The following is a 22,869-nucleotide window of genomic DNA, read 5'->3' on the forward strand; positions in this document are numbered from 1 at the left end:
GTAAAAGTAAGAAATAAGGGGCAAGAGAGAAGTTGGAGTGGCAACCAATGAGCAGTAATTAGCAACTACTGGGTATGTCTGTGTTTATATCAAGCTTTAAAAGGCCCTTGAAATATGCACTCAACCGATATTTCCTGAGTGTACGAATGCTACTTTAACACGGAAAGGGCACCATGGCCACTGTTCGAATGAAAATATTAATACTACACGGTTGTTGCTCTGAACAAGGTGGTTATAATCTGTTTGGTGTAAAGATGGGATTGGCAGAAAAATCTTTTCTTCCACAATTTGCCATGTAGCACTATTTAAGAAATGTTGGTCACCTTGAAGCAGGTTTTGGGAAGAAATCTCTGACTTTTTCAGCCATGAAATATTTCTCTGCTATAGTCTGAATGTTTGTGTCCCCTCCAAATTCACATGTTGAAATTCTAACCCTCGAGGTGATGGTATTAGGAGGTGAGGCCTTTTGGGAGTGATTAGATCACAAGGCAGAGCCCTCATGAATGAGATTACGGATTTATAAAACAGGCTCCAGAGAGATTCCTAACCTGTCTACCATGTGAGGACATACAGAGAAGGTGCCATCTATACATCAGGTAACAGGCTTTACCAGACACCAAATCTGCTGGTGTCCTGATTTTGAACTTCCCAGCCTGTAGAAATGTGAGAAATAAATTTCTGTTGCTTAAGCCACCTGGTGTGCGGTATTTTATTATGGCAGCTTGAGCGGACTAAGGTACCCTCTTTACTTAGATCTATTAACATTCCTTGGGTGTTTTTCCGTTTTTTTTTTTTTTTAATTATCCAGTATATACAAACAAACACCAGGACATCAGATAGGAAGATTAAACCTCTATCCATTGCAGAATGAGTCACAGCCCATGTTTTAGTCTCTATCTACTTTCTCCAGTTCAAATTTCCAGTCTAACACTCAACATATTCTTCATCACTGTTCTGCCCGATCCAACATCCATCTCCATTACAGAAAATATGGTCTTTCCAATTAGTAATCCTCATAAATTACAAATGCCTAAACACGAAACCGTTCAACAAATAATAACAGAGATGTAGGAGTCTTGATCTTTTCCTCTACCTGTGGGATTATTTGTGGGTGTGTGACATATGCCTTAAAAGACTCAGTCAAGGGACATTGCTTATGTCTTTACCTTACTACATATGCTAGGGTGCTAACTTTTGTGAGGGAGACCTAAAGCCTTGTATATGTATACACATTAGAGACTTGCAGAAAGTAAGTACGCGATGTTTAATTTTTAAGAGCACCATCGATAAGATCCTTGGCATCTGCTAGAGTGGCTGTTTTGTAAAGTACCATAACTGCCATTTATATCTCCAGAAAGATTTGAAAATCTACTACAGTGACTACTGCGGTTCTCACAAGACAGAGATTTTCAGATTAAAAAAATACAGTACCTTATGCTATGATAAATGGGAATGGAGGAAGGGAAAGAACATTCTTTGGGTCAAGCATTGTGACAGAAAATTTAACATGTGCCATTTTATTGATTCCACCTGTAAAACTCACCCTTTACATTGTCCCCCAATTGCACCCCACCCCCCTCCACACACACACACCATTTCCCAGACTAAAAGCTTCTGGAAAATAAAGACTGGGACTCATTCAGTGTTGTATCCGAATCTAATGAGAAGTAATAGGAGGATTTCAATTAATATTTATTGAACAAATGAATGAAACTCAATATTCTTGAGGCAAGATGCTTCTGTGCACTTACATATCAGTAAACAGAACTGAAGAAGTTAACATTTTTGGACTTGGAGTTCAGAATTAAATATGTTTGATTTTCCATCTATATATCTCACTTCGTTAGATTTATGTCTTTTGTCTCCCTGGCCCTATCGTGTCTGCCATTGTCCATTCGTTAACTGAGTGGGTTCATCTGCAGTTTCGAAGTCAGAATTCACAAACCCTGCAGTCGAACCCATGACATGTGATCTTGTTAGATTGCTTCTGTATAGGAAGATGTCTTTTGGGGAATCTGCCCAACTCATATATCCCCTTCTCTGTTAGTTGTAATCCAGGTGGTCCCCAGATGGCCCTTTTCTTCAGGGAGGAGCCCTGGCCAGCAAGCTTTGCACCAGTCACTGTGCTCCTGGCACTCATACATGTCCTTTTCTGCCTCCCTCTCATGCCCCAAGTGTGGTTTACCACTTCTTCATCTGTTAAGCATTTCTAACCCTGCCTCTCTTTCACAAACTGTTTTGATTCTTTTTCTCATTTAACGTATTGTGTAGTATTAATGCTGTTGCCGATTTGTGCCTCTTTCCTTACTGGACTTTTTAGTTCTTTAGGGAAAGAGCTATGGCTCTGCTCCTTGATCCTTGTCTTCAGCCACAATGGCCTGGCATGTCGTCCTCAGCTCCAAGTACTTCCCTGCCTTGGGACCTCCTTAGAATGCAGAGGGTGTCCTCTGCAAAGAATGCTCACCCTCTATCTCCTCACCAGGAAAACTCTTCTTTTATTGGGCATCATTTCTATCATTGCAGACAACTCTTTTCCTTAAAAACACACACTCTACTTTGTATTATATGTGTGGATTTTATTGTTTCATATCTGGTTCTTCTAGCAAACAATGAGCTTTGAAAGGCTAAGGATTACATTTGTCTTGTTCAATACTGTATGTCCAGCACCTAGCACAGAGTTGGCATAGAGTAAAGGCTCAATAAATGTTCGCTGAATAAATTCATCCTTGAATCTCAAATGTATAAAATGCATTCTTTGGGTCAAGCATTGTGACAGAAAATTTAATATGTGCCATTTTATTGGCACAAATGAGGCCCATTAATGTCTGAGAAATAAATTATTCAAGGATAATAAAAGAAAAAAAACTATTCCTCTAGTCAACTAAATTCTGCCACATTATTACTTTTACACATTTAACCAAAAACTATTAACATATTTATTTAGCATGTATTATTTTGTGCAAAGTACAATGGCAGACACGATAGGGCCAGGGAGACAAAAGACATAAATCTAACAAAGTGAGATATATAGCTGGAAAATCAAACATATTTAATTCTGAGCGCCAGCTCCAAAAATGTTAAGATTCTTTCTGAAATATTGTGTTGAAAAGTTCTCTGAGGCTGTAGATATGATCTGGGGGAAAGATTATCATGTATAATTATTAGTTTCTGTCCTGAGCATGGAAGGGAGACAAATGGCTCCACACACGTTATATTTTCTGTGTCTATTATAGAAGGGCTGACATAAATGAACTTTTAAAAATAAAAATGTGTTTGGAGTGTTCCCTACTACTTTCTAGTTGTGTGTCTTCGGGAAAAAAATCACCTAATCTACATGTCACTTCCTTCATCTACAAAATAGTGATGACATTAACATCTCCATGGGGCTGCGATAAGCACCAAAAATAAAAAAATATGGAAATGTTTTACTAAATGTAAAACAGTCTACAAATGTCATTAAGCTAAACAGATGCACAGAAAAAATAATACCAATGAGTAAATAAACACCAAACAAATTTCTAGGCAGCAAACATTTTAGGAGTTCAAAAGATGGAGAGGCAGTTTCCTAGGCCGATTTATCACTTCAGAGAGTAGAAGCAACATATGTAATAAAATGTAGAGATGGAGACATATACTTAATGCTGTATTTTAAATTTGGACTTCCTTGACACTATTTCTAGAAATGTTAGACCCTGCAGCTATTTCATTAATTTTTTTTTCTAATAAGTTTGAGATGACTGTGACTGTGGACGTAATACTGAAAATATAAACTCTACAAAGTATGACCTGATTCTATCCATTTAATCTTTCCCAAAGCTATTACAAATGATTTATTGATAGGTTCTAAATGTAAGTAAAAAATGGAAGCTATGTTTCAATCCCTTAAGAATGAGATAATATGTATGATAAACCATATAAATATCAATAATAGCAATATATTTTTATTACATCACATATGCATTTTAAATAGGTAACTTGTACACATTAAGGAACATAATAAATGTTTTTAGAATATGATAGAAGAGGCAGTGGAAAACATACTTTTCTATTTAAGGCAATGACTATATTTTGGGAGTACTGGGTTTAGAAAACAGACATTTTATACTTCATTTTTCTTATGCATTTACATAATTGCCAAATTTCATATCTATCCTAATATTACATTATTCCCTGCATAGACCTATGCTACTGGTCAAGAATTCTGTTTGAATAGTTTCAAACAGAAAGGAACTATAATGCTAATATAAAAGTATCAAATTCATTATGTTTTAACTTCAGTTCTGAAAATGTGTATAATCTATAGTTAGTGAAAGAAACAAAATCCTGGATTAAGGAATACATTTTTCTAGACAAGCTCTTGGATAATGCTACTCAAAGTGCCTGTCTGCTATATGAAGAATACCTTGGGCCAAGTTGAAAATCAAAACATACTGCTTCCTTCATTGACAATTTCTTGCTCCATAAAAACAATTTCAGCAAACTGAGTAATGTACCTGGGGTCATAATTAACCTACATTTGGTATAACTGCTTTATCTTTTTGTGGATCAAAAGCAAAGGGTTCATGCAATGGTAGCTAGTCCATGGATCCCATCTGAGCTGCAGTGGTCTACGGAAAACTAGGAATGGATTGATTCTCTTCAGAATGACCTACTGAATAACTAGTCTTATTAGTCAGAGAATTATTCTAGAGCTGCCTTGCACAGCATTGTTTTGAGAGAGAAAAGAGGCCAATTTTAAGTGTATGATATGATAGATTGCATTATTGTTCGAGTTCTTCATCTTTCTATAGTTTCCACATTCTTTGTCATGTGACTTTGTAGTACTCCCTCTAATGTCAACCACTTTATTTTCCTGCCCCATTGATACTGAGGCTGGGAATGTGAATTGACTGAGACAACAGAATGCAGGCAGAAAGAAGTGCTGGGTACTAATTGTGATCCTAAGCCTTAGGAGTCATCCACTGTTTCTACTTGACCCGCTTATGCTTCTGCTGCTGCCATGAGAAGCACATGTATTGGGTAGCCTGTTATGCCAAAGATAAAAAACAAATAGAGCAGATCGATATCCAACCTGACTCTGGGAGCCAGCACCATCCAATCCTAGGGTAGGTCTGTCAAACTCGACTTGATCTCAAACACAAGAGAGAATAAATGATTTCTGTTTTAAGCCACTGAGTTTTGGGATGGTGGTTATACAGCTTATTATGCTGATAGCTAACCAATTCACATTAGAACAGCACCTTCCAAAGCTTGGGTGGAAAAGGGCTGCTGAGATGGATAGCATTGGTGGGGGAATACTAACACCTTGGGTACAGGCATAGAGGAAGGAGTATTAATGGCCAAGTTTATGAGTAGCACATTCAGGCAGGTGGTAAAAACCCATTAATTTCACAAGTACTAAGAATCCCATCAGGACTCTGATACAAGGAAACAACCATTCTTCCTTATTTTCTACCCCAGTTAATGTAGCAAAGGACAAAAAGAGAACATAAGCACAAAGACCAGTACTTCGTTAATGAAAGAAGAATGTTTCAAACTGGAATAGAGTAGAAATTTTAATCATTCACGAAAGAGTAGGGATTTTAACCTAATAATAGAATGCCAGCAGGATAAAATATATTGGGATCTACTCTTCAGTTTGCTTTCTTAAAATAGTTATGATAAAGTAAAAGTAGAGTTTGTATTTCACACTGTGGACTCAATTGATCTACAATCCTTCGTGTTCTTCCTTCAAGTTCTAACATAATGGATTCCACTGGGATACTGTTCAAGATTAATAGTTGGACTCAACAGCCTTAAAGAGACAACTGCATTAATTTACGTAGACTCTGTGCATTGACTGGACAAATAGGACTTCTTATAGGATAATGCTTTTGTAATTATTGTTTGGAAGTATGACATTACAGTAACATATAAAACCTGCAGCACAAATAAAGAATACATTTTACCCCCCTCCAATTTCCTAAGGTCAATTTCCAAAATACCTGACTGCAACCCCATTAGGGGAAAGGAAAAAAACTGACCTTACAATTTACAAAAATAAAAGTGATACAGTATTTTGTCTCAGTTTGTTTTTACTATGTTAAGCCAAAATTTAGTATATATATTTGAACCTTAACAAATATTAAGAAAATATTATATATGTATATCTCAATATATATACACACACTATAAACATATAATGTGTGTGTACATATATATGTGTATATTCATACAAAATTTAGTGTGTGTGTACATAGATATATATGTATATAAACACACATAGACACACACACTCTAAGTTTATAGGCTATTTTTGTTGGTAAGGTTTCCTGAACACTATGTGGGTAGTAACTATAAAAAATATAAAATTTGTTTTTTTTCCTGAAAGGTTTATTGTTTGCACTTCTAGATAGTGAGAAATGAAAACTATGGAAACAATGACTGCCCAAGGAACAAAACATATACACAAACCTTTGATTTAGTAACCATAGCCAAACTCTGTGGTAGCTCACTTAATAAAGTGGTTACAGTCATTTTGGGGGGCTCCCCAGGGTGAAATGTTCCACTTTTTATAGCTTTGTATATAATTAAAAATCTGCTATAACTATGACCTTGAGTATATCCCCAAAAAACATATAATTAAATAACCAGAATATCTAATAAACAACAGCTGCAAGGTAAGCAACAGAAAATGCCGTCTGAACAGTATTTTACTTACATCTTTCTGAACTACAAACTTCTTTGCTCTAATGCATTTCTAATAGAATGTCAGCCATCCTGGCTTTACAGGGAGCTCTTGATATCACAAGCTTCAATGGCCCTTTTGCAATTAAGGTGAGGTATCTGCCATTTCACTCAATCCACCAAAGACAGGTTTATATAATCATTCCAGAAATGTTCCTTCCTACTGGGTAAGATTTAAGAAGTGCTGATTTTGAGTAGAAGAGAAAAAAGATGTTTATTCTTTATATCCATGGTTCTGGCTTTAGTATATAAAAGCGCACTATCGATCCATTCTTAGTAAATTGTACAATTTTTCATACTGTCCAGTGTTACTATCATGTAAACACAATCTACTGTTAAGAAATGTCACATAACTTTTTCACGAAACACATTATGTAGCCATAGAATAAAGATTAAGTAAACATGATCTGGAGATTTGCTCAGCATTTTTCTTCCAATGATGAACTATTATAGCTACCAACTATCAGATGGAATTTTACAGGTTGGCAAGAAGTCTATCACAGCTTATGCATTTACTGAAGAACTTCTTCTAGGACCAATTTCCCTGTTATAGCTAAAAGTCTAATTCAGAGCAAAATGACCACAACATGTACTTGTATCATTCATTAGCCATATTTTAATATGCAAACATTGCTAATATAAGAAAAAAAGGTGGACAAACTTGGAACATACTGACTTGCATTAATATGATGCCAAGCATTTCCCCAACAGCTTTTCTTTAGGCAACCTCTTATAAACTTAAACATATGCCATACATGTAACATTAACTAAAGCTCTCAGGAAAAAATGTCACTTGACTGAAGAGGTGCTTTCCTTTGGGACTCTGGTAAATGAAAAGGTCTCATAAAATGTATAACTTGGCATTGAGTATCGAAAATAAGTTTTTATCTTGGGTTATAAATTAAGATAAAATAGGTAAATCAAAAGGATTAATATCTCCAAGTATAGACTTTAAGGATACATTTGAATATGAAGGTACCATGCAAAAAAAAAAAGAGGAGCTTTATTCATCAGTAACCATGCTGCTGCAGACATTCCACATGTAAAATAAATGGTCAGAGTACATGAATTTTCTTCAAGGAACCACAGTGAGTTGACTGAATTGCATATAAATAACTAATACTTAAGCTGGTGTATCTCTAATGTTTGCTAATACAATCACATAACACATAATGTTTCCCTCAATGACAAATTGCACATAAGACAGTAGTCCCATAAGATCATAACATTGTATTTTTACTGTACTTAGGTTTAGATACACAATACAATTGTGTTTCAGTTACCTACAGTATTCAGTACAGTAACACGTTGTACAGGTTTGAAGCCTAGAAGCCAAGGGCTATACCATACAGCGTTGTAGGTTATGTAGGTTTGGCTAAGTCCACTCTATGATGTTCACACAATGATGAAATCACCTAAAGATGCATTTCTCAAATGTATCCCTGTTATTAAGTGGTGCATGACTGTACTGTCAAAGCAATGAGATAGATACATAGGTCTCTGTCAAAAATGTGCATACAAATGACCTATTTGCACACGTAAGTGTCAAATCTGTATAATCTCTATTGAAGAATGGATCTCAAGAAGTTGTGGGAAGAATATGAAGCATGTCCTCCCAAGCTATATTTCTCAATTTAACTGAATATCATAAGTGATTGATACTTTAGAATAACCCCCAACTCAATGCTATGTGTATTTTTCAGGAGTCAACAGAATACCAACATTGAGATCCTTCTCTTAAACGTAAAGAAACTTTTGCACAGAACTAAAAGTGTCAAAGTGGAGACTCAAACCGTGGCACATCCAAAGCCCATGCCCTTAGGGCTTATGCCAAGCTGTCAGCCTATTACATTTTATTACGTATTGTAATTACCAACTGCATAAAAGTTTGAGATCTATTGACAGGCACTTTGAAATCTGAATCAGCCAATTTAGAGCAACAGTAGAGAACACTGTTATAGGACATGCAGAATAAAAGCTACACACCAAAATGGAACCTTGACCCAGGCACCAAGATTTTGACCAGATGGTATGGGGTGCAAATCCATTGTGTCTAGCTTTCCGTCAAATCTACATGAATTGTTTGACACTCTAGAAAAAATTACTTGAGAAAAACAAACACAACACAATGGATAAAATATAAAACCCTCCCACTCCTGCCAAATACAGTTCTGGTTTGTATCTCCCCAGAAGGTGACATTGAGACAAGGATGTAGATACAGGCAGTCTTTATTTGAGAGGTCATCCCAGGAAGTACATGTGAGAAAGTGGATAAACTGAGACCAGAATAAGACCCCAGAGTTTCCCCTAAGGGTATGAAAGCCTCAGCATTTCCTCACTGAGGTGGCCTAAGCAAATCTCCCAAGGGCAGAGAAACTAAGACCCAAGGGCACTGGAAAGCGGAAGGTGTCAGCATTTGTAGGAACACAAACATGAGCACAGGGAGATGAGGCAGGGCAGCAACAGTGTCTGCTTCAAAAGAACAAGCATCACAGAACCACAGTGCTGTTTGCTCACTCACCTGCCTGTCTAAAGAACTGATGAGCTTCCAGCCTCTAGGAAGCAAAGGTAACATCTTTCTAAACCTGCTGTCCTTATTTTGACCTTTTCTCTTGTGCACCCACATATCTGTTAGGCACCACATGGGCTCTCTACAAAGGCCCACAGATGGTCTTTGTGTTTCTGCACCCTGTACCGGGACAGGAAGGGTGGAAGCTAGGGTAGGTAGGGCTGTGTTCCTGCTGCTCCTGCCATTGCTGCTGTTGATCCCAACTCTGCAGCCATGGCTGTAACACTATCTTCTCCTGACCTCCACCTGATGAATACTGTATCAGGAGAGGCTAGTCTCTGCCCATGAAAGTGCCCATATGTGTGTTTTCTCTTCATTCTTCTCAGACTATGCTTTCCTTGCCTTCCTATTTTGATCCTAATCCATGCCTTCTGGAAAGGAAGCCTGACCCTTGGCCATTCACTCAAAGCAACAGGGAATTAATTGTCTACTAATAGTTTCAGAAGTGAGGTTTTTGCACCTTAAGATCTATTGGTGAGTAGAAGAAAATACTGGACATTTAATTTGTATATTTATCAACTAACCCGTTTATAATTTCCATCCATTTTATATCTTATGTTATACAATATGACACATAGTTTATAAATATACAAATATTGAGTGTGACCAAAAAACATTTTTTAAACCATGATGCACACCACTAAAAAAGTTTGAAGCACCTGCTTTGAGATAATTCATCTGTTATCCCATGACACAGATCAATGACCTCTGTCAAAATCCCATTTTAAAAAATTCCAGTTTTTAAAGGAACATTTGGATGCCTGCTATCATTTGTCTAGAGCAGTCCCCTAGGTTTGAAAACCTTATGGCCTCATGGTTACAATGTCCTGTCCAAATGACTCTGGGCATTCACTGTGAAATGTTTGATCTCCTTAACTCTGTAATTTGTTTTGGGGATTTGGTTTTTTAAAAAAACCTTTGAAGGAAGTGTCCTGTGGACTGAGACTCTTTCATTGTTCCATCCAACAAACAAACTTACCCAACAGTAATTCCAAATACTAACTTATTGGAAAGACCATACTTATATTCTTGATGTCAAGTTCAACAGTTTTGTTGCACACAAGGTAAGCCATATTAACCTGACTTAACATGCTACACTTTTTCACTATTAATTAGATGAACAGATTGTCTTTTCATTGTGTTGTGTCTGCTTAACAATTCTATAAGCACCTTATGAACAAAGACCTTGTCATCTACTTTCTTTAACCTCCAAGAACACTTTGCAGACTGCTATGGTTAAAAATGACATTCAAGAACATGATACAATCATATGCAATGAAAGGATGTATTTATTCAACCTTTGAAAGTTACTCCCTGGTGTTGAAACAGATTTGGTGATCAAGATTGTTATGAACATTCTGCGGCATCCTGGAATGAATGCAAGGTTGAAGGGAGCTGTGACAGTTCTGACAGCACCTGGTCCTAGTCAATAAGGAGTTAAAAATTAATCTACATGTGTTATTTAGCATTTATAAATTCCATCTTCTTGTCTGACTTTTCCAGGTTATTAATTATTGTTTTCACTCCTATGAGGAAAAAATGACATACTTTGGTAGAGTGCTTTTCTATTTACAAGACAAACTCAAATTATCCGTTAAGTCCACACCAAAATCCTATGGAAAAGAGATTATTGTCATCATCCCCATTTTACATAAGAGGATAATGAGGCTCAGATAAATTAATGCTTTGTCCAAGGACATTCAGATAAAAAGTGACAAATCCAGGGCACTTAAGCTCTACTTTTGTTACTTCAAAGCCCTAACAGGCTTTCTACGTCACCGACTTGCATCTTATCCAGTTCTTGTGTGTGTTTATGTGACTATTTTTCCAGAATTGCAGATATAGAATACTGTCCTTTTATAAAAAAAATAGAATAACATACATTGATTAAATTTTGATAGTTTTTTGCAGATGCCTGTATTTTGTTGACTCTTTTTGGTCACAAGGGCAGATTGAATTGATATTTTCAAAGAACAGATCTCCTGGCCTTCTTGGTAAGAAGTTATAGCTTAGAGCCTATTAGATTAAAAAGCATAGGCCGGGCACGGTGGCTCACGCTTGTAATCTCAGCACTTTGGGAGAACGAGGCAGGAGGATCAAGAGGTCAGGAGATCGAGACCATCCTGGCTAACATAGTGAAACCCCGTCTCTACTAAAAATACAAAAAATTAGCCGGGCGTGGTGACAGGCGCCTGTAGTCCCAGCTACTCTGGAGGCTGAGGCAGGAGAATGGCGTGAACCTGGGAGGCGGAGCTTGTAGTGAGCCGAGACCGTGCCACTGCACTCCAGCCTGGGCAACAGAGCGAGACTCCGTCAAAGAAAAAAAAAAAAAAAAGCATAGCATGGATTCCTTTTTCTTAGGAAGGCAACTTGTATTTAGGATAATCCTAGTTATTTTAGATTTAAAAATCCAATATCATAAAGGGGTGATCTTACCTAACACTAATACAGAGAAGGTACAGACCTGAGGCTAACTGCTAGATAAATTTGCTATATCCATCCCTATGAACACAAATTATGGCTCTTAGTTGAATTTGTCCTCTTTTCTGTTTTTGTTTTTGCTTTTTTTTTTTTTCAGGCTGGCTTGCTGCATATTGAGGAGCTGATGATCCTGTTTGCTTTAAATTTTCTATGAAGAAATGGTCTCAGAGCCCAATTTTAGTATCAGAAACCTCAACTACAGTGGGGCTTCATTTTTTTATGTCAGTTGAATGCCAGAATATTTCATTTGTGTAAACAGTAATTTACAAGTTATCCTTGGAACACTGGGTTTCTTGTCTCTTAACCACTGGCATGAAGGGGCCACCACAACCCTGCATTCTAGATTAAAAAAACAATGCAGTAAGAACATGAAATAAAACCAAGTCTTTGTTCACAGTTAATAGTGTTTTAAGTTGTTTTGAAGTAAAAAAAAAATGCAGAAAAATAAAAGACAAAAACAGTTTTTTTAGAGTTGCCTGAGAGATTTCAGTTCTATTTCATTTAAAGTTTGTAAAGGAAAAAAAAATCAATGACACTATCTTCTTTCTCTTCAGCATCATAAATTGGTTCCCTGATTTTGAAAGCTAGAGTACGTAGTTACTCTGATTAGTTCCTGTCCTCTGGAGGCCTCCAACGACTTCTGTGAATAAGCAGCACTGAAATATTTTACCAATACATAAGTAAACAAGAGCCTATCAGCAGTTAAGCACATTTTATGAGCTGAGTGAGATAGAATATTCATAAGTGTAATGGAACAGAGCATGGGCATGGGAGTGCCACATCTTTCAGAATAGAGAGACAACCTGCAGAGACATTAATGTTCCCAAACCATTTAAAAAATGAAATAGAACATTCTATGGACTAGATACCATTGGGATGGCATAAGAAGGAATTCTTCTATACAGGCTGCTAAATTTAATTTTTCTGAGAAAAATAGGTGAGTTGATTTATCTTTTATTTGTTATTTTTAAAAGTGAAGCTTTTGTTGATCAGTCTTTGTTTTTCATTTTCATGGTTGGAATACAATTAAATTCTATAGACAGATGGGCTTTAGCCATGCTAATTACTATGGTAATCAATTAACTCAGCTGCTGTTTAGAATAGAGAAAGCTACATAAACAACAATCTGAAGTTTTGTCTTTTATAAGACAGCTGTGGAAACATTACCTATCATGTACATAATTCATAAAATATCTAAATGACCATGTTGTTATGGTACATTTTTAAAAATTTCTTTGGAATCTCTCAATATACTCTGTCCTATTTGGAAGCTAACAAATTTCATTCTACAAAGACTGACCCAAAATGTCACCATAAATGAAGTGATGTGCCATATAAATACCTGTTGAGGTGTCTTGGCCAGTGGCTAGATCTTTCCTGTTTGGGTGGACTGCATGTTATTACTCTGTACACTAAGGTTAATAGTCTCATGTCACAGAGGTGAGTGTATGTGGATAACATGAAAAGTGGTCATTTTGAGAATTTTTATTGTATGATAGATAAGTGTGTAGTACCATCAACAAATTCTTAAACTATGATATCCACTAATTACAGGCCGAACATCCCTAAACCATAAATCTGACGTCCAAAAAGCTCAAAAATCTTAAACGTTTTGAGCTCTAACATGATGACACAAGTGGAAAATTCCACAACTGACCTCACGAGAGGGGTCTTAGTCAAAATGTAAGTTAAAACTTTGTTTTATGCACAAAATTATTGTATAAAATTACCTTCAGCCTACGTGAATAAGGTGCATTTGTAACATACATACATTTCGTGTTTATACTTAGGTCCCACTTTAAAGACATCTCATTATGTATAAGCAAATATTCCAAAACTTCAAAAAACTCTGAAATTTCAAACATTTCTGGTCTCATGCATTTCAGATAAGGGAAACTCAACCTGTATATACATTCACATTAAACCACCCATAAATAATTTTGGAGATCCCTGATGCAGACAACATCCACCTAGTTTCCAATAAAATATCTTAATAGGCTGGAGAATAATAAAGGTCAGGCTGAAGGGCAATGAAATGCCAAAGTCTTGAAGAAATCTTCACGAACTCTAAAGCAGATGAAGGTGAATTGAGAAGAAGGCCACTCAGATTTCAACTCAGGGCACTGCAGGCTTGTCCTCATGAAATAAAGACTACCTCTTCACTACCAAAAAGAAACACAGCATTCGTTATTTTTTGTCAGTGTGAAGAAATGTTAGGATGGGACAACCACTTTTTGAGAAGCCCAGACTACTATTCCTTTCCTATACCAATCCTACCATATTAATGCATCCATTTGGTTATAGATCCACCAGGAAAAAATATGAACAGAAAAATGTACGTTCATGTGAAGAGAAAGAGGTCAAGCAAGTGGTATGATACATCAAGGAAAGGATAGCTCTTTGGAACCCAGACAGGTACACTATAATCATGGTTAAATTTACCAAATCATTCTTCCAGGCCCACTTCAGTGACACTTCCTCTAGTGAGTATTCTGGACAGTCCCTTTCACTCCCTGCACCCAACCTTATCCCAAACAAATAACCTCTATCTCCTCCTCTAAGCAACCACAACATTTTATTTACACATTTCTCATAACTCATTAATTTATATTACATCTTATATGAAAATTAACTCATGATGGATTAAAGCCTTAAATGTAATACGCAAAACTATCAAAACCCTAGAAGAAAATCTAGGCAATACTATTTGGGACATAGGCATGGACAAAGATTTTATGATGAAATCTCCAAAAGCAATTGCAACAAAAGCAAAAATTGGCAAATGGGATCTAATTAAGCTAAAGAGCTTCTGCACAGAAAAATAAACTATCAACAGAGTGAATAGACAACCTATAGAATGGGAGAGAAATTTTGCAGTCTAAACATCTGACAAAGGTCTAATATCCAGGATCTAAAAGGAACTTAAACACCTTTACAAGAAAAAACAAACAACCCCATTAAAAAGTGGGCAAAGGACATGAACAGACACTTCTCAAAAGAAGATATACATGCGACCAAAAAACATACTTAAAAAAGCTCAAGCATCACTGATCATTAAAGAAATACAACACAAAACCATAATGAGATACAATCTATACCAGTCAGAATGGTGATTTTTAAAAAGTCAAGGAAACAACAGATGCTGGTGAGGTTGTTGAGAAATAGGAATGCTTTTACACTGTTGGTGGGACTTTAAATTAGTTGAACCATTGTGGAAGGCAATGTGGCGATTCCTCAAGGATCCAGAACCAGAAATACCATTTGACTCAGGAATCTCATTACTAAGTATATGCCCCAAGAAATATAAATCATTCTATTATAAAGATATATGCACACGTATGTTCATTGCAGCACTATTCGCAATAACAAAGACATGGAGTCAACCCAAATGCCCAACAATGATAGACTGGATAAAGGAAATGTGGTACATATACATCATGAAATACTATGCAGCCATAAAAAAGAATGAGATCATGTCCTTTGCAGGGACATGGATGAAGATGGAAGCCATTATCCTCAGCAAACTCATACAGGAACAGAAAGCCAAACGTCTCATGTTCTCGTTTATAAGTGGGAGCTGAACAATGAGAACACATGGACACAGGGAGGGAAACAACACTCACTGGGGTCTGTCGGGGGAGGGCAAGGGCAGGGGAGAGTATGAGGAAAAATAGTTAATGCATGCTGGGCTTAATACCTAGGTGATGTGTTGATAGGTGATGCAAACCACCATGGCACATGTTTACCCATGTAACAAACCTGCACATCCTGCACATGTACCCTAGAACTTAAAATAAATTAAAAAGAAATAAACACAGATATATACAACAACAACAACAAAAATAATGAATAAATAAATAAATAAATAACTATCCAAAGAAATACATGTTATTCACTCATGACTGTTCTGGCACAATTTATTGTATTACTGTAAAGCAAATAAAAGAATTATGAAAACATTAGTTATTTAACCTAAGTGTACAGCTTTTAAAATTCTGCATCTTTTCTAAATTGCACTGAAAATCTCAAGTTATGATTTAACTCTCTTAATAAGTCTTGATTACACGTTAAAGGTAATACAAGCACATACTTAAAGGAAGAAATCCCAATGTAGCAAGCAAATGTATTTATTTAACATAGTTTAATTACTGTATATGTTACATAGTGACACTTATGTAGGTATTCTATTTTTTTCACTAAAAAGACAATTATTTTGCTTAGTACAGCAAAAGATAGTAGTTTAAACATCAACTGACTATCATAACTGAAACCATCAGTTATGTGGATTTTTTTCTTTTTTTTTTTTGCTACATTAAGTTTTTAGAAACAGGCAAATTACAAAAGGTATTGTGGATTTATTAAAAAAAAAACTTTGGGGTTATTTACTTGGTTAGTATGAAATCAGTACCATCTCTTCTGTTTTCTGGGCATTTAGGCCATACAATTAGAATTGATTTCTGAGTGATAGCCTGGAGACTCTGCAGGAATCTCACTTACCAAAAAAAAATTTAATTATATTCTTATATTGTACTTACTAAGGGAGAAAAGTAAGGGAGTATACTTCACAAAGAATTCCTCAAGAAAAGTTTTGATAACCTCAGTTACTTAGATTTACACACCTCAATAATTCAGATAACCCATTTCTCAACAGACTGCATGATAGGGATTTACGGTATGACAACAGTTTATGTTTAGGGGTGTGTGTGTGTGTGTGTGTATAATATATTTTATATATATATATATTTCCAATTACCTCCAAGTTCATTATACAGTCAGAAGAGGTTTTCATTTAAAATTCTGAGTTGGGACAATTATACATATGATATTTGAATCACAAATCATGCTGGATAAAATGAAAGAATCAAATGATGTATACACAGAAGTACTAAACACAGGAGGCTGTGTTTACCTTTACAGATTCCAGGCTGTTTTGCAACAGATATAAGGGGTGGATGGGTGGCTGGACTATGGAATCCAAGGGATCCCTGCCAACCCTGACATCCTGTGACCTATGAAATGATGACAGCTCATTGGCCAGACCTTGAGGCTTTTTGCTTTCCAGTGTCTGTTCTCAGTAAAAGGTAAAATGCTGAAAAACAAATAAATGTAAAATGCCACCCAAAGTAAAAAAATTACAGTGAGATAATAAAACACATCACATAGAATTTAAATATGTTCAGTATGAAGGCAATGGTATAGAAAAAAAGATGTTAGTTTCTTTTCATGTGAACTCACAATTGTTGCTTTATGAAAAACAAAAGGAAGCTTATTCTACAAAAATAATTTCATTTGCTATTAAAAAAAACAAAAGCCCCAGTATAATCCTCCTCGCTATGGTTTTAAGAACAAATTGTACAAAGCTATTTGGGGAAAATAGATAAAGGAAAACTGAATTAAAGTCTTACTGGTTTCTCAATCTGTTCTTTAGCAGAGTAGTTTGCATGTGACATCTCACATGATAATTGTTTCCAAACTCGGGGGAAACCACTAGTAATCTCTGATAAACTTGTCAGGGTGCAAAGAACCATAACATAATATTATTGAGTCAAAGGGTCATTCATTCATCTGTAAAAATGGTGAAAATTACAATGCTAGATTTTTTTTCTTAAAATTAAAAAATAATCCTTATATGATGAAACACTGTCTTTCCAGTTGAAAGCTCTAAGTCAGGTCATCTTCCTTCTCGCCTTTGTGTCTCCACTCTGGCACACCCTGCATGGCTGACTCCTTGTCATCTTTCTAAACCCAGTTCTTTCAGGATGTCTTCTCTCCCCAACATCCCTCACCATCTTCTTCATCTCTTCTTCAGATATTATTAATTTCTCCTGAATACCACTACTGTGGTATTTTTTACCCCTCAATTTGTGTGCGTGCATGTGCTCTAATTTAGACTGTGAGTTCTTTTAAGAATACAGCCTATATTTAACATTATTCACGTCTGTTTCCCTAGAACTTAGCACATGCTTCACATACACTGGGCGTTCAGTCAACATTTCTAATATAAACAAATATGAGTATAGAAACATTATGATAATTAGAGCAGTGAGTGAGACATAGTCTTCCATCTGAGACAAATACATGAGAAACAGGAGCCAAAAAATAATTATTTAGGCTGATGTGACTTCCTTCTCTCCATAATGGAATAATGGTGTAACAGTGCAGGCCTTCTAACAACACTTCAAAGAAGCGGGGGAAACTAGGCAGAGGATATCGACTATCTTGGTTCATAAGTAGGTACACCTGGGAGTACCAAGCCAGGGAAACATGAGCTCTGCACAGTGCAAAACACTTTTTTTTTTTTTTTTTTTGAGATGGAGTCTCACTCTGTTGCCCAGGCTGGAGTGCAGTGGCGCAATCTCGGCTTACTGCAAGCTCCACCTCCCAGGTTCATGCCATTCTCCTGCCTCAGCCTCCTGAGTAGCTGGGACTACAGGCGCCCACCACAACGCCTGGCTAATTTTTTGTATTTTTAGTAGAGACAGGGTTTCACCATGTTAGCCAGGATGGTCTCGATCTCCTGACCTCTTGATCCGCCCACCCTGGCCTCCCAAACTGCTGGGATTACAGGCATGAGCCACCGCGCCCAGCAGCAAAACACTTATTAAACATAGAGAAAAATAACTGGCATGCAAGGATTTCTACCCAATCATCATTTGCCTTGAAGGACTTTTCACCCTTACCATGACAGCCTTGTATGTGTGTGTGTGTAAGTGGGGGTGGGGGAGAGTAGGGAGAAGGTGGCTGTGCCCAAGTGTCAGAGAGAGGCATATTGGCCTCTAGGGTGGCATCCTTAATGAATTTTCCTACAGAACTGATGTCAAATGGGTCACCTCAAAGGTTCATCTCACTCATTTATTCATTCCCCTTCAAGGCAATGGCCCGTCTACCCTATATCCCATTTTAGAGACCCTCTGTGTTATCCACACATTCCACTTTTTTACACTCCCCACCTCCAAGGGGTATGCACATTCTGTCCATTTTACTCAAGAAACATGTTTATTCTCTACTGCTTTGGCTTTGGGCCTCCTAACTTTCCACATTCTAGCAACAGCTCCCTCTTTGAACCACCGGAAAAGCCTCCTGACTGGCCCTCCTGCCACATTATGTCCTCCATGTGTTGCAAGAAGCCTCTTCCTTAAGTCAATTTAAAAAAAAAAAAAAAATCACAAACACCTGCTTCAAATCTTTTCCCTTTCCTTTCCTTCCTTCTTTTTCTTTCTTTATTTATTTTTTTTTTTTTTTGGAGGAGGAATTCTTGCTAATTGATAATATTTAATATTTAAACTCCTTAGATTCACATATGACTTCATAAATTGGCTCCAACTAATTTTTTTCCAGCTTCATATCCTGGTATTCAAAGTCATGTACAATTTTTTTTATTGCACAAAATGTCTCATCTTTCTCTAGAAATAACAGCCCTTGCCATAAATTCCTGCTTTTGTAACATGAAACTGCTTTCCTTTGGAGTGAGACCACTTTGCACCTGGAAGATGCTCATCCTTCAACATCCAGCTTGTCTCCTCCTTAGGAAAATATCCTCTGTTCTGTTGGTGATACTAAAGGCAGTACCCTGAACATGTCTTTGTAAAAGATTTTGCCTTTAGTATTGTGATTACCCATTCACCTGTCTATCCCTTTCCAGAAATGTGAGCTCCTCAAGGGCAGGCTCCAAATCTGACTTTCCTACTATGCACATAGAACGGTACTTGCCATGTAAGAAACAAATCCTTACTGTTTGGGGAAAAAACAAAAGTACAAAGAATACAACTCTAAAATGAACAAAACCAATGATAATATGCTGTTTAGAAAGTGTTGAAAAACTAGGTATGGTGGCTCACACCTGTAATTCCAGCACTTTGGGAGGCTGACGTGTGGTGGATTGCTTGAGCCCAGGAGTTGGAGGCCAGCCCGGGCAACACAGTGAGACCCCAAATCTATTAAAAAAAAATACAACAATTAGCCGGGCATGGTAGACTGTGCCTGTAGTTCCAGCTTTTCAGGAGGCTGAGAGAGGAGGACTGCTTGAGCCCACGAGGTCGAGGCTACAGTGAGCTGTGATTATGCCACTGCACTCCAGCCTGGGTGCCAGGATAAGATCCTGTCTCAAAAAAAAAAAAAAAAATGTGTTGAAATCATTTCTTTCATATCATGTGTTAAATAGGCTTTGAAGGGCTGGCCTTGAAACCTGACAGCTTTGAGCCATCGTGTATCCATGGGAGTAGGCATTCTAGGTTCCAAACAGCACACTTAGAAATGGACTTTGGAACACAACGTGCTACCTCAAGGCTCCACCTGGCCACACAGCAGGCACTGAGGCTGGGAGACAGCCCCTAGACAGATGAGTGTCCGCGCCTCTCTGAGAGGTGAATGAGCCCGGACGGTCCCTACCTACCAAATACTGAGGAGCAGCGGCACCAACGACGCAGGCCCGCCCCAGCCCGCCAGTGAGCCACCCATGCCCTCTGCTAGCCCGGCCTGCCCGGGCCCCCGCCATGCTGATCACCGTGTACTGCGTGCGGAGGGACCTCTCCGAGGTCGCCTTCTCTCTCCAGGTCAGCCCCGACTTTGAGCTCCGAAACTTCAAGGTCCTCTGCGAGGCGGAGTCCAGAGTCCCTGTCGAAGAGATCCAGATCATCCACATGGAGCGACTCCTCATCGACGACCACTGTTCCCTGGGCTCCTACGGCCTCAAAGATGGCGATATCGTGGTTTTACTGCAGAAGGACAATGTGGGACCTCGGGCTCCAGGGCGTGCCCCGAACCAGCCTCGTGTAGACTTCAGTGGCATTGCGGTGCCTGGGACGTCCAGCTCCCGTCCACAGCACCCTGGACAGCAGCAGCAGCGCACACCCGCTGCCCAGCGGTCACAGGGCTTGGCGTCAGGAGAGACGGTGGCCGGCCTGCAAGATCTGGGCAGCCCCGCCCTGATCCGCAGCATGCTGCTCTCCAACCCCCACGATCTGTCCCTGCTCAAGGAACGCAACCCTCCCTTGGCGGAAGCCCTGCTCAGCGGAAGCCTTGAGACCTTTTCTCAGGTGCTGATGGAGCAGCAAAAGGAAAAGGCCTTGAGAGAGCAAGAGAGGCTTCGTCTCTACACGGCCGACCCACTGGATCGGGAAGCTCAGGCCAAAATAGAAGAGGAAATCCGGCAGCAAAACATTGAAGAAAACATGAATATAGCGATAGAAGAGGCCCCCGAGAGTTTTGGACAAGTGACGATGCTCTACATTAACTGCAAAGTGAATGGGCATCCTTTGAAGGCTTTTGTTGACTCGGGCGCCCAGATGACCATTATGAGCCAGGCTTGTGCCGAGCGATGTAACATCATGAGGCTGGTGGACCGACGGTGGGCTGGGGTTGCTAAAGGAGTGGGCACACAGAGAATTGTTGGCCGTGTTCATCTAGCCCAGATTCAAATTGAAGGTGATTTCTTACAGTGCTCTTTCTCCATACTTGAGGATCAACCCATGGATATGCTTCTAGGCCTAGATATGCTCCGGAGACATCAATGTTCCATCGATTTGAAGAAAAATGTGCTGGTCATCGGCACCACTGGCACGCAGACTTATTTTCTTCCTGAGGGAGAGTTACCCTTATGCTCTAGGATGGTAAGTGGGCAAGATGAGTCTTCGGACAAGGAAATTACACATTCGGTCATGGATTCAGGATGAAACGAGCATTAAAGCACGTTATAAATATGTTACCACCTTGAGGGAGCCTCAGGTCCCCGGAAATTATATGTTAAGAGCTTACTGGCAATGTAATCATTAAAAAACATCAGTAACAACTAAACCTGGCCTTGGGACTACGTTCTCAGATGGGTAACTAACGTCAATCCTGATTCCTTGGTCTTGGTCCCTCTTCCATTTCCCTTGTCCAGAGATCACTGAAAGGCATCCTGGGAAGGCTCTGGAGGCTCCAGCTGATTTCCAGATAATCCATGAAAAAGAAAACCAGCTTCTTCCTTTAGAGACACTATCCTATCAGATTACAGGTGGCTTATCCAAATCATTGCTATTTTGCAGAATTCCCTGGAAAAAATGCTATGGCTGCAGACCTTACAAGGCATCCACATAAAACTATTTCACATCAGCACTAATAATTCTTTATACTGAGAGAAATATGCCCATTTTCACAGGTTTTGTTTTCTTTGGGAAAGGTATTAGAAACGGTAGGTCAGTTACACTATGATGTTAACTAATACTTATACATGTCTGTTTGGGGCAGCATAAAGACCAATTTCCTCATATTTACACCTTCCCTTCCCCTGGATCCCCTGCAGTCACCCTGCAATCCACAGCTAAAGACTATTTTTGCCATATTTGAGAAAGTGGATTTATCTCCAAGGATGCTATATTAATTTTCTATTTCTCCTGCATTCAAAGAAACTCTGGCTATAAAACAAAGGCAATAAATTAGATTTTTTAAAAAAGAAATTATGGTACTTCTTGGGAGTCAATTTGTACAGTGGTGGGAGTGAGAGGTGGGGACAGGCAGTGGTCCAGGTTCTCTAATAGTCATTGCAACTAGATCATCTCTCTCTCTTTTTCAAAGTAAAAATCTGCTTTATACATTAAGCTGCTGCTACATCAGTATTGTTTGAACAAAGGTCTTCACTGTTAAAATAACATTTGAAAACTTTTGAATGAGAAGATCTCTAAGGCCTCATTCAGAATTATCCATTCTGACAATGTTACTCTTTATTACAACTGACAGTGGGAAATGGAAGATCCTACACTTAATTACAACCCATGGCTAAAGCACCTGAGAGAAAAGTTTCAGCTTCCTGAGGCCATCAGATGCAGGGGAAATGTTTCAGGACAATAATTTATCAAAACTGATATTACAACAGTGGATTCAAAATCAAGATGTGTATGTTTTGATTACATTTAATTACTTAGACAAATTAGTGCACCTACTTTACAACTGAGATTCCTCACCTATGAATTTTTTTTTTCCTGGGAGGGGTCACTTTTCAAGCACTAAAACCTCATTATGATCTGGGATATCCTTTAAGTTATTCTATTTTCCCGACAAGATATAAAGCCACATAAAGCATTCCCAAAGGATACAGAAAAAAATAACTCTCCCTT

The 22,869-nt window shown here is 38.1% G+C and overlaps 2 protein-coding genes across 6 annotated transcripts in view; one reads left to right on the forward strand and one right to left on the reverse strand.

Moving 5' to 3' along the window:
* PDGFD (platelet derived growth factor D) overlaps positions 1-22,869 on the reverse strand; it is a 257,644-nt gene that overhangs the window by 108,969 nt on the left and 125,806 nt on the right. The gene's annotated exons all lie outside the window — the stretch shown is intronic.
* DDI1 (DNA damage inducible 1 homolog 1) overlaps positions 1-22,869 on the forward strand; it is a 77,236-nt gene continuing 54,367 nt past the window's right edge. For 3 of the 4 annotated variants that reach the window (XR_010113489.1, XR_010113490.1, XR_010113491.1), the window contains exon 1: positions 1-22,869. This exon is cut by the window's right edge. Coding sequence is in view for 1 of the 4 variants with exons in the window: in XM_063608767.1 (XP_063464837.1) it covers positions 20,269-21,447 (1,179 nt within the window). In the remaining 3 variants the exon portion in view is untranslated. The other variant, XM_063608767.1, reaches the window with a different exon arrangement.

The sequence above is a fragment of the Pan paniscus genome, chromosome 9, assembly GCF_029289425.2.
Source record: "Pan paniscus chromosome 9, NHGRI_mPanPan1-v2.0_pri, whole genome shotgun sequence".
Lineage (NCBI taxonomy): Eukaryota > Metazoa > Chordata > Mammalia > Primates > Hominidae > Pan > Pan paniscus.